Source organism: Manduca sexta, chromosome 23 (assembly GCF_014839805.1).
Source record: "Manduca sexta isolate Smith_Timp_Sample1 chromosome 23, JHU_Msex_v1.0, whole genome shotgun sequence".
NCBI lineage: Eukaryota > Metazoa > Arthropoda > Insecta > Lepidoptera > Sphingidae > Manduca > Manduca sexta.
In genome coordinates, this window is record NC_051137.1 from 4064113 (window position 1) to 4076729 (window position 12617).

Genomic DNA, 12617 nt, shown 5'->3' on the forward strand with positions numbered 1-12617 from the left:
AGACATTACCTATTCTTTTTTAAAATACCGCGCCGGCTTTGAGAAATGTATCTGGAATATGTTAGGGTTGCCGGCCATATTCGACCCGCAAGAAAGAGATGATTACGTGGCTATGAAATGAGAAGTATCCTCTCAAAGTCCCAACACAATCAAGTATTGGTTAATTTTCAAAAGTTATATACCTATGGTAGAATAAAACACATATTTATACATATTGAATTTTTATTATATTAAATTATAATAACTCAGACCTTAGTATAGATATATAGAGTTTACTTAGTCTTTTTTTCAGCCTGAAGCGATTGGTACAGCTTGGTAATATCGCTGACAACGAGGGATTGCACGACGGTGCCGTTAGCATCAATGTAATGGGCGAACGACTTGATCACAGTGGCTTCCAGATGCCTGCCGTTAGAGTCGCGGAAGACCAGCACCAGGTTGTATTTATCATCGTGTCTGCATTGAAAAAAATATCAATTTTATAATTGACTAAAAATTCACAAATAATTAAACTTTGCTACTTATTAAAGTGATAAGAGTCATGTTTTTGTAGCCAATAACTACATAAAGTTACATAATTTTTGTTTCAAGACTGTATAATTAGGTTTGGTTTCCTGCAATTTGTAATAACAGAACTAGGCTACAATCCTATATGAATATATCTCAGCACAATTGATGAACAATATTTTTCATAAATCATCATAATTTGTTTCTACACATTGCAAAAGTAATATATCCACAAAATGTAGATTATTCTAAATCAGTGTATTTTATGTTTATTAGTGAATTAATTGTATCTTTTATTTACTTACTTTTTGACATAGGAGCTTGCCTCCCAAATCCTTGAAGTGTTTCCAACTTTCTCCTTGGCTACTACAAATATACCCTTCTCCTTGAATGTGGTGTATAGAGTCAGAATGCCCATAAGTACAAAGTATGATGACACACAGATAATAAGGACAAGTCTGAAAAAAAAAACACAATTACTTTTAAGCAGTGGCGGCACTAAACATTTGTAAGCCCCAAGTGAAACAAAAAAAAAACAGCACTAGAACCATGGCAGAGCAAAAAAGACATCCCCAGCTTTAACAGTTTGTTGGTAAGACTGTAAAAATGGTCATACAAGGCACCTCGTGAGGACTTGGGCAGTTGGCCGGTTTGCCCCCCCCAAAGAATGCCTCTGCGTTTAAGCTTACTGGTTTGCCATCATATTCAGTTACTCTACTTCTAATCTATCGAAATGTATGTTCCCTAGGCTCACCAAAACTATTGGAGCAATTTTATTGAAATTTTAGATAGTCTTTAGATTGATGACCCTGTGAAGTTTGATAGTGAACAGGGAACTAGAAGTCATGTGGTTATAGATTATAATGAGTTCTACCTGTGTGAAGCCAGGGTGGGTCACTAAACCCAACATAGTATAAAATAAAGTCTCCTGCCATGTCTGTCTGACAAACTGTTTTTCTTAATTTAATGTATTACAAACCATAATGTATAATAAACATAGGGTCTCTATTTTATTTCAACCTCCATCAAATAAATTAAGTACAAACACATGCAGGATATGGTACTGTTCATTTTCTACAAATATCTAGCCCATGTAATAGTTAAATATATGTGTTGGCAGTTAACATACCTAGACTGAGGGAATGGGTACAGGTAATCCCAGAGCAGAGCGTGAGAGCCACTCCAACAGCCAAAGCACAGAGGAACAACCTCCCGTCAATAAGAGCAAAACTCTCCTTGCACTTCAAATCAACAGTCAACACCTGGAAATAAAAATATTTTGAAAAATAAAAAACTGTTTATTGCATTATCGTCTAATGCAAATATTATTTTATACATAGTTATATTAAACAGCTGAAGATGAAAATGAGAAATCTTCATTTAAATATAAAGAAAGGTACAGAAAAAAATAGCCAGAGGTTCTCAAATTAGGCTGATCCTGTGTCTTGAGAAACCAATTAAAATTAAATGAAATGGTTTGTTAAGCGTGAGTTAGAGAGTGTCATGTAATGTATATGTAGCTATAAAGGCAAATAAGATTGATTGATTCACTATTAATTGTTTGGTTTTTTCACTGCTAATGAAGCTTTATTAGACTTATACAATTATTTATGAAAGTCCACACATATAATCAATACGGACTTTGTATAATTTAGAGGAGACCACAGAGTCAGTTGTGATAGGGCAAGGCAAAAAATAAATAAATAAATAGTTACTAAGAACAAGTTTCAATTTCATACTTTCTTATTAAATAAAAAATACATCACTAATGTATACTGAACATGTTTCATTTAAAATTACAAGAATGTAATTGGTAAATTGCAATGACTTTAAACAGTGAACAATAGACCTAGAATTAAATACTGAATTTTAAGATTAAAAGTGGTTTCAACCAAACATTACTTTTCACATAATATGTATTTACTTAGCCATATAAAAATTAAAACTATTTTAGCTCATTTTCCGAAAATTTGCTATCTTATAACCTTGACAATGGTTTTGTTATAAGTGAAGACAAAAACTAAACCAATTAATGTCATTTTTTACCCTAAAATCCAGTTACAAAATACTAAATTGCAGCCCATAAGTCGAATCAAGTTCGCCACCCTAGATGGCGGTATTTAAGTTTTACAACTAATAAAATAGGTATCTAATAGCTTCTTTTTGATATACAAGGTAAGTGGTATATTTACCTCTCTGATAGCATCATCAATAGCATTTTTGGCAGCAGCACCGTCCCATTTGTTGATCTTTACGTTCTGAAAACAATTTTTGTAAAATAATTGTTACTAACACCAACCGCAAAGAAAAACTTAGCAAAGCATCTTGTCGTATGGAATAAATAATGCAAAAAAATAATGTAGATCTAGCGGGTACTTAAGCCTGAGTAATTACACGTATAAATAGCGTCGCCTAACATCAAACTAACAAATTTTTATGTGAGAATATCGGTAAAAAACGTTTACAAAATGTGACGTGTCCTTTCCACCACCAATACACTTTTACAAGAAAAGAACACCAGTTTAAACTTGAAAAATACCTCTGTTGTTTCAGTCATTTTGTTTATTATAAATAAATCTTGTTGGGAATAGAACGATAAATAGAAATATTGTAATTTTACACTTTTCTAACAAGTAAACTTGATTCAGATTCTTGACAGACAACGTAGCACGCTACGATGTTGCCCAAAGAGAATTATAATATATAATGTTGCCAATATAAATGTACAATTTAGTACAATTCATGCAGCTGGATTTCCTCCAATCATTTTACGAAATTTATGTGCACTTTTACCATGAAAGGCAGTGGCAGATCTTTTTTTGTGTCCCTTACACCATTGTCAACGTGAGGCCTAGGAGCAAAGAAGCTCTCCAATTTAAATTCTTTTGTAGGGAAGATGCTTAAATAAACATGATTTTTTTTAACAGAATAATGATGTCTACCTACTCAATTACCAAATTCCAAAACAAAAGAAAAATGCGAGTAACATTTTTGTTGCTCTTACTTTCTGCACGATTGATACATTGGGTTACATATTATGTATTATGTAAGAACAATGGATAAGAGAAATAAAACATTAAACATAATTGTAACTTCAATCTAGGTCTGATTTTTTTTCTGAAATATAAAAAAATGTTATATAAATACATATTTTTTTTATATTTTTAAATGATAATCTTGCAAATAAACTAAAATTCTATTCAGCTTTTTCTTACTCTCAATTACTCATCCTGGGTTTCTCACAAACAAAGGAATTATCCTGTAATGCCCATTATTTTTTCTTTTATTGTCTCATTGTTTTTAAAAAGAGAAAAGTAAGGCTCTCAGCAATGCAGCCTTGTCGACCATTTCTTTTCCACGTACAGTCAACGTATGAATTTTTGAACTTAGGTAATATAATATATCGATTCTTCTTATAAATATAAAAAAATCTGTAATCGACTACTTTCAGATATATGTATACAAATTAAATTTTATGCAATTCTATAAATGTAATTTTAAGATAAATTCAAAAATTTTAATTATCTGAAGTGACTGATTTTTTATCGATAATTACCGAATGATGGACATCATTATACCGTTTCATAGATGGCTGTCCGATCACTCAACTCTAAGAAAAAAGCAAAATGCAATGAACTGAAATGCGAGAAAAATGAACTTTCTTGATGAATATCTATAGTTTATGTTGTGAAAGAGGTTAACTGTTCTTGTATATATTTTGTGTTCCTACAAATGTTACGCATACTGTTTTATAGGAAAAGTAATGGTATGTAGTCATGGTTTACAATTTATCCCCTGAATGTTTTTAGTGCTCTGCCGGTGGATACGCTCCGTAATCTCTTTAATGGAACTTCCCACCAAAGTGTCACAGATGTGTATTATCGTTATGTTTGGTTTAAAGTGAGCGTTACATTGCTTTATGCAATTAAAATGTAATCATAACACATGTGGCATTGACAGTATCAACATAATAATGTGCGAAAGAGGTCACCACAGGCCCGAACAATTGTCACCAATAATATATGTATTGCAGGTCATTTGTAGCTGCTTCGAAGTAGTAGAGCAATGGCGAAGCGAAAGAAGGCAGCGACAAAGCCCGTGGCGACGAGGCGGACGACTCGACGCGGGAAATAGACTTGGCAGCGCCTCGGCCATTGCGGAAGGCGAGGCATCGGCGCCACCGCCTGTCGACACCACCGCCGAGCCCAGCGACCCGCCCCCTGCAGCCACTATAGAACAAATTGCTTCTAAGAATGATGAGACCACCGTACCAGAACCCCAAACATCTGAAACATCCGAAACTCCCATCTCAAAGCCTAATCAAGTACCGTTTGTGTCATTGCACAAGAAATTTAGAAATTAACGGTGTCTGTTCACAAATGATGACACATTTACTAGAAAGTATGATGTTGGCAGTGATAGTGAGACAAATAGTAGTGTAGAAATAAGGATTGTTGATCCGTGCGCTAGTTCAGAATCAGATTCCAATGCAGCATTGGACACACAGTCTGACACTAATAGTGGTGCGTGTCCCAGCCCAATGAATAATGCAACAAATGCTACAGAGAGGTCTAGAGATGTGTCTCCTGTGGTAATGTTAGATAATGTACAGGAAAGTAAACAATGTGTAACAAATGATGTTAATACAATCAACAGCAGAGAAGTAGAGTCTCCATCTATATTAGATGATCCAGTACCATATGAGGAGCATGTTGAGGAACCTAAAACTGAGTCTCAACCGAATCTGCTGCTAACAAACAAACAAATGCTGAAATTGAGCTCAGTGCTGCTGTCCCTGAGTATGTTGAAGAAACTTTAATCACTCATGACATTCCATTGGATGATATGCAAATAGAATATGCTGTTGATGATGATGAAGTTATTACGGTTGTCCAAATTGTTGAGGATGACAATCCAGAGCTTTACTATGACATCAAAATTGATAGCCCTAAAGCAGAGAATAATGAAGAATCTAATAAACCAGATCCTGATTTCCAGAAACATTTTGAAAATTTAAAATTGGTTACTACGGAATCTGAGTCCCCATTGGATTGTAACGAAACAAGTGATAATAGAACAGGTTTACTTACTTGTGTCCCTGAGGAAAGCTTTTCCAAGGGCATTGTGAATGAAATGCTAACTCGTCCAGATCCTAGTCTAACACCAAGCTCAACACTATCTGATGACAGCAATTCATCACGGGTTACAGATCAAGTTCAAAACTCTAATGACTCAGCTGAATCTTCACCCACTGGTGTTAGAAGATCAAGCCGCATTAAAACCATAAGCAACATGAAACAAAAGACTAAAGGGTATGGGTTAGTAAAAACTCCATTAAAAAGGCATTGATAACGCAAACCAAGTTGAAATTGGAAGAAACAAGTTCAGACAGTCAAGATAAGCCCGAATTGGCGCCAAATAATGCGCCGAGTTCACCCTTTCCTGTGCCCTCAGAAATGCCCGTAAAAGTGAAATCCAGATGGCGTCGGTCAAGCGAGTTGGAGATGGGCGCCAATTCACCAGCCAATTCGCCACTCGCGAGTCCAAGTTTGCCTCAACGTTTGCCAACAGTGGCAGAAGCTGAAGTCAACAATGCTCCAGAAGAAGATACCCCATCCAAACCCTTAAGCAAAGAGGCATATGATAAAATAATTCAAGAAAGAATGGACCAGTACCAGCATTTAGATGAGAATGAATACCTGTGTGATCGGATGATCAGTAGGGAGACTAAGAAGATGATTTGTGACTGCTTTTGACCAAAGAGGAGTTGGAACGTGGGGAACGGCTTTGTGGAGAGGACTGTCTCAATAGATTGCTTATGATTGAATGGTGAGATTAATACATTAACTTGTATTTTACATTAATTATTACTAGTAATTTAAGTTTTTCACATACATATTATCACTTAAGTAAAAATTATGAATGTTTCTAACTATAATGCTGCGATGTTATACATCCATATCTTCAAAAATTTACAGCTAAATAATTCCTTCACAGTAACTCCAGATGTCCAGTTGGTGATAGGTGTACAAACAGAAGATTCAGAAGATGGAAAATGCTGCTTTGAAGGTGTTCTATGCTGATAAGAAAGGTTGCGGTGTGGAAGCCTCAGTTGACATTCCTATGTAAGTAAGGCAGCTATGATGTACAATAATTTATTGACTAGATCTAAAAGTTTAGGATGCCAAAACAATGATTCTGTTTTGCAATAATTGAGTTGGATTTCTACCATAAAATTTGCATAGCGATTGTCAATTTTAAGGTTTTATCTTATAAATATAGTTCTCAAAAAATGTTTATTCACTATTTAAATAGTGGGTGTCCAAAACAATTGCTAGAAAGCTTTGTCTATTCTCACTATTATTTTGTCCAAATTTAATGTTCCGTTATTTTATTTAACATTCATATTTTTAAATATGCCCTTTGTCATACTCGTAAGAATTAACCTTCAATCTGCCTTTTAGATATGCAATCTAATTTAGAACGGGAGTCACAGAAAGGTCGCTATTGCGATTGTCTAAATGTCTATATTGGTGGTCCCAAATTGCAGTAAATGGGCGGCGGTGTCGGCTTATTGTACGGGGTTCTAGCTTGTTTGTCCACTTGGACAATTAAAATGTCTTTGTAGATACCTTGCTTTATTAATTGATTAATCTTGAACTTGAGAAGTCGAAATACATGACGTATTATCGTTTGTATGACTTCTTGAGTCTGTAACGTGAAGGTCAATTTAACGTCGTGATGAACAATTGAATATACTATGATAAGTGACGTTATCCATTGTATATTGTATGGGATTGTCAGATGGTAAATTTATTGGATGATAATCTTTAAAATGTGTATAAGCAATAAATGTTACTCTTATCGTCTGCGCATGCGCATTATAAATTGATATACGGCCGATTTCCATAGATGATACAAATCGCTATTTCGTTTATCACGATAAAATATACCTCTATGGTAAACCAAATAGTAATAAAAAATATAAGCATAGTTTATTATTATAATTAAGAATATCCTTTTAAACATTTCATTAACCTGCTCTTAGTCACGTATTTATCGTCTAAAGCCTTTTCCGTCCCAGAAATTTGATGTATCAAAGTCTATGGTCGTATTTTTATGTAAAAGCAATATCAGATGTTTGTTATAGAACATAAAACTGAACATCGCGTTTAGTTACTAATAATATCAGCCCTGTATTATATACTGTCCTATTGCTAGGCCTCATCTGCTACTGAGAGGGATTAGGCCTTAGTACATACACCATGCTGGCCTAGGGTGTATTAGTAGACTTCACACACCCTCAAAATTCCTATAGAGAACTTCTCAGGTTTGCCAGTTTCCTCGCGATGTTTTCCTCCACCTTTAAATCAAGTGATAATTCACAAAGAATACACACATAATTTAAAAAAAGTCAGAGGTGTGTGCCCTTGGGATTTGAACCTGCGGTCACTCGTCTCGGCAGTCCGTTCGACATCTAACTAGGCTATCGTCGCTTGAAAATATTTAAAAGTATATAAATTACAATCCAAAACTTATACCTACGTTAACAATAAGTTAGCAAATTGTTGCCAATTCGATCGATAACGCATAGCAAACACACATTTTCCAAAATATATGCATAATTCAAATAACTGCTAACGTTTCTTACAGGGGTGAATTCTTAATGGAATACGTCGGCGAAGTGCTCGACTACGAGCAGTTCTACAAACGGGCGCAGGCCTATTCCGAAGAGAACAACATGCACCACTATTTCATGTCGCTAAAGGGCGACACCGTAATCGACGCTACAGTAAAGGCAATATTTCACGTTTCATCAACCATTCCTGTGAGCCGAACGCCGAGACCCAGAAATGGACAGTGAACGGCGAACTGAGAATAGGGTTCTTCAGCAAGCGAGATATTGTCGCCGGCGAGGAGATAACGTTCGACTATCAATTCCAACGGTTCGGGTGAGTGATATTCATACGATAAATTACAAGTGTTATTATTGATCAAATGATAAATGTGCGTATTTAATTATCTTTGATTCTTTAAATTTTTTATATATTCATTGATTTACGTCACGATAACTTATATCGAATATGAATTCGATGAATACGTATATTCATTTATCGAAATTAAATAATTTATAACGTTGAATTTTGTTACAACCTGTATAATAATATAACGCACATCATTGGTTGTTGGTTCGTTGTTCGAATACAGGGTGTGTATGGTAAGAGTTAGTGTTGTTTCCGTGCAGAAAGGTGGCGCAGCGCTGTTATTGCGGTGCGGAGGCGTGCCGCGGCTGGATCGGCGGCGAACCTGACTCCGATGACGATGATGATGATGAGGTACAGTCCTATAACAACTTTGACTATAAAAACTTTACTGTTTTGTAAAAAAATCTATAAATTTTCAGGCATTTTTTTATGAGCATTGTAATTTTAGCATTATATTGCAGTGTTATAGAACATAGACTAAATATACATTTGACAAATTGTACGCGGCTTTTGGGATAATATTGATATTATGTATGTAAACTATGACACAGTTCATAATTAGCGTTGTTTTATAATTTGACCCCACATTAGGAAACTCTAAAACGTTATGTAGCATTGTATGTTTATTCAGGAGGAGGAAGACGTGTCGACGTCGAAGGACTTGGCCGGTTCCACCGAGGAGTCGCAGGCCTTGCTGGCGGAGCAGCCGCGCCGAGACCGCGCAAGGCCAAGCCGCGCAAGTACAAACCTAAAGCGCCCGACCTAGTGCAGGACGCTGATGTAAGTATTACTTACCATTTCGTATAGTATTTAATTTAAAATAAACTGGCATATAGGTAATACTCGAATCTAAGCTTTTAACTATGGTTTGATTGATATTTAAATGAGTCAGGTCAAATTGGTTGAACTGCGACTACAGTGTGACTCCAGTGCTGCATTTTATCGGCTATTTTTAAAGTCGCAGTGTTAGAATATTATTTTGCCAAAGACTTGTTTCTACTAAAGTTGCTATGAATGTTTTAGAGATCATCCTCTGTATATGACAGATCTTTTTGTTTATAATTTTGAATTCACCCTGTATACTTTGGTGCACAGATCGAGGAAGATCTAGAAGCTCTAAGCCGCACCGGGGTGAAGAACCAGTCGCACACATTGCGCCTGTCGCGTACGGTGGTCCGCGCGAAGGGCCGGCCGGCGCAGCTGTCCCTGCTGCGGCTCCTGCGCGACGCGGACCTGCCGTGCCGCCGCCTGTTCCTGGACTACCGCGGCCTGCGACTCCTCGCGCCGTGGTGTGCCGACGCGCCGCTCGACTTCAGGTCTGTATACATCTGCCAGTTCAACTAATTTTGAGGATAGAAATTCGAGATTCTTGATTTGATTTGAGAGCCTCGGGTGATGCTCTAGCGACATAGATATTTGACGTTAGTGTTAACACGGTTCGTCGGCGGAAAAATACTCTTTATCTCTTTTAAACAGCAGCACAATTGTACATAATTACGCAAACTAGGTTTATGAACATTATAGCGTCTTCAAAGTCAATAGAATAACACTTTACGTCCAGGTTGGAGATGCTGCTAACAGTGGACCGTCTTCCGATCCCGAACAAGACGATGGTGCAAGAGAGTCGTTTCTTCAACATCGTAGAGCGTTGGCTTAGCGCGGCCGACGTGCCCGTGGACAACGTGTACATTGACGAAGCCACAGGTGAGATATTGATACAGGCATTGTGCTCATGAACACCCTTTTATTTACTAGCACGGCAAGGTGATCCTGCTACACATCTGATGGTGAAGTGGAGATGGGGTCCAATAGAATCGATCGTCGATACAATTATGCCGGCCTGTCGGAACTGGGTATACATAAGCTGATCCCAGAACGCGACACACTTATGTGGGTTACCTGATAGAGAATAAAGTTAGAGTCACTGGCGAATGAAATTGTAAACTGTTTTACATAATAAAGTGTATATAAAGTTTGAAAACACTTTAAAATTTTTAGTTAAGTTTTGGAACATTCTGTATAGCTTATTGTTAAAAACTGAGTTATTTGATTGTATGACATTTTTTTTCCTGAATTGGAAAGTAGTATAGTAATGTAATTTTATTGTGTTGTTGATGGTAAAACAATATGAAATATCAGTGATTGGTATTCAAAAAAAAATTTCAGGTTTACCAATAGATCTGCCTAACAGACCAAATCAGGAAAACGCACTGAGTCCAGAGAAAATCAAGGAGAACGCCATCATGTCGGAAAAAGTTAAAGATCTCTCCAACCAACTGCTGGAGCGGTGGTCCAGTTTGAAGGTATGTGAACAATCAATGATTTTATAGCGGAAGTTAACATTTTATTAATCAATATAGTGTATTAAGCTAATTTAGATACTGTATTAAAATTTTTGACTAAGCTGTGTCAGGGTCAGTAATAGGCAATATTGTAATTGCAGGAAGTTTTCAAAATTCCAAAGAAAGAACGCATACAACAAATGAAAGAACATGAGAGGCAGGCGAACGTTGAACGTCGCGCTGCAGACTCAAGCGGAACTCGAGATCGAGATAGGGAACGGGACCGCGATCGCCGGGAAGATCGGGAGCGTGACCGGGAAAAGGAGAGGGAGAGAGCGCGAACGGGAACGAAAAGAGAACGGGATCGAGACCGTGAACGGGACAAGGACCGCGAGAGGTATAGAGAACGTGACCGCGAGCGAGACAGAGACAGGGATAGAGACGACCGCGACAGGAGAAAAGAAGGACCAGTCCTGAGGGCAGGAGAAGCATTAGGTAAGATTCGGTGATTTTGTTTTAGAAATTTTTCATGATAAAGTATTGTTTCTGTATTAATACAGATGTAAAATGTTTTGTTTGCGTTCTGATTATTTTTAGTACTATATATTGATTTGTTTGTTAATGAGAGAAGAGTGATCCAGAATGACATCTGTCACTCTGTACATGTAGAGTGGGTGTGGTTGTTAATTTGTTGAAATAAAAACTATTTAACCCCCGTGACCATGAAGGCTGCAAAGTCTTCGAAACGTCGGCAGAAAATAATAATATAAAAACCGCGATAAAACTCGTTAAAGAGCTTTTATTTCAATGTCTAACATTCGCGTAAACATAAGAAATCATTATCGTTAATGTGTGTTGTGGCGCAGACTGAGCGAGCGCGTGCTGGCGCCGGTGCCGCCCATGAGCAAGGAGGAGCGGCGGCGCGCGTTCGCCGAGGCCGCCGCCGCCGCCGAGCGCGCGCGCCGCCTGCCGCGCTGGCGCAGCGACTACGCGCAGGTACCGCCGCTCTCTTACACTATCGCCAAGCCCTTACTCATACACACTGAGTAAGCTAAGGACTGAAATATACGTCACTGTTTTATACCGACCCTACATTGGGTAAATAAGGTGCAGGAAAGTGAGGAGGGTGTTTTTTTATTCAATGATTCTATGTCCTTTTAAAAATTAGTTCACACATATATCAGATGTTTCCTGGCGGTATGATGGGCGGTCCCGGCGTGCAGCCTGGCATGATGGGAGGCTGCGTGCCCGGAGTGCCCGGAGTTCCGGGTGTACCAGGGTCCCTGGCGTGCCGGGCGTGCCAGGAGTCGGTGAGGTGCCCGACTGGATAACGCAAGAGTATCCGCCTCAATCCGGCTACTTCCCGCCGTTCCCCGGAGCCCAACAGTATTGCATGCCGCAGCACAAGTTAGTACTTTTTGAGCATTTTAAATATGACTTAACATATAGATTTTATTGTAAAATATGTCATCATCATCATCAGCCTACAGCTGTCCACTGCTGAACATAGGCCTCCCCTAAAGCGCGCCACGCTGTTCGATCCTCCGCTCTCCTCATCCAGCGTCCACCGGCGATCCTACGAATATCGTCGGACCAGCGGGTCGGAGGTCGTCCTACGCTACGCTTACCGAGACGCGGTCTCCACTCGGACTCGTCTGCTCCAGCGGCCATCGGTCCTACGACAGATATGGCCAGCCCACTACCACTTCAGCTTGCTTATTTTCCGAGCTATGTCCGTTACTTTGGTTCTCTAACGGATAACCTCATTTCTGATTTTATCCGCGAGAGAGACACCTAGCATAGCTCGCTCCATCGCTCGCTGCGCGACCTTAAAATGCTGTAA

The 12617-nt window shown here is 38.2% G+C and overlaps 1 protein-coding gene and 1 pseudogene across 1 annotated transcript; one reads left to right on the top strand and one right to left on the bottom strand.

Annotated features, from left to right (window-relative positions):
* Positions 1-204: 204 nt before the first annotated feature.
* LOC115454013 (signal peptidase complex subunit 2) lies at positions 205-3201 on the bottom strand. Its single transcript, XM_030182755.2, is given in 6 exon segments — positions 205-456; positions 813-965; positions 1637-1679; positions 1682-1769; positions 2700-2765; positions 3047-3201. Coding segments are annotated over 6 exon segments (552 nt in total). The 5' UTR covers positions 3065-3201; the 3' UTR covers positions 205-272.
* A 1340-nt stretch (positions 3202-4541) lies between these two features.
* On the top strand, positions 4542-12175 carry LOC119190333 (annotated as a pseudogene).
* Positions 12176-12617: the final 442 nt, after the last annotated feature.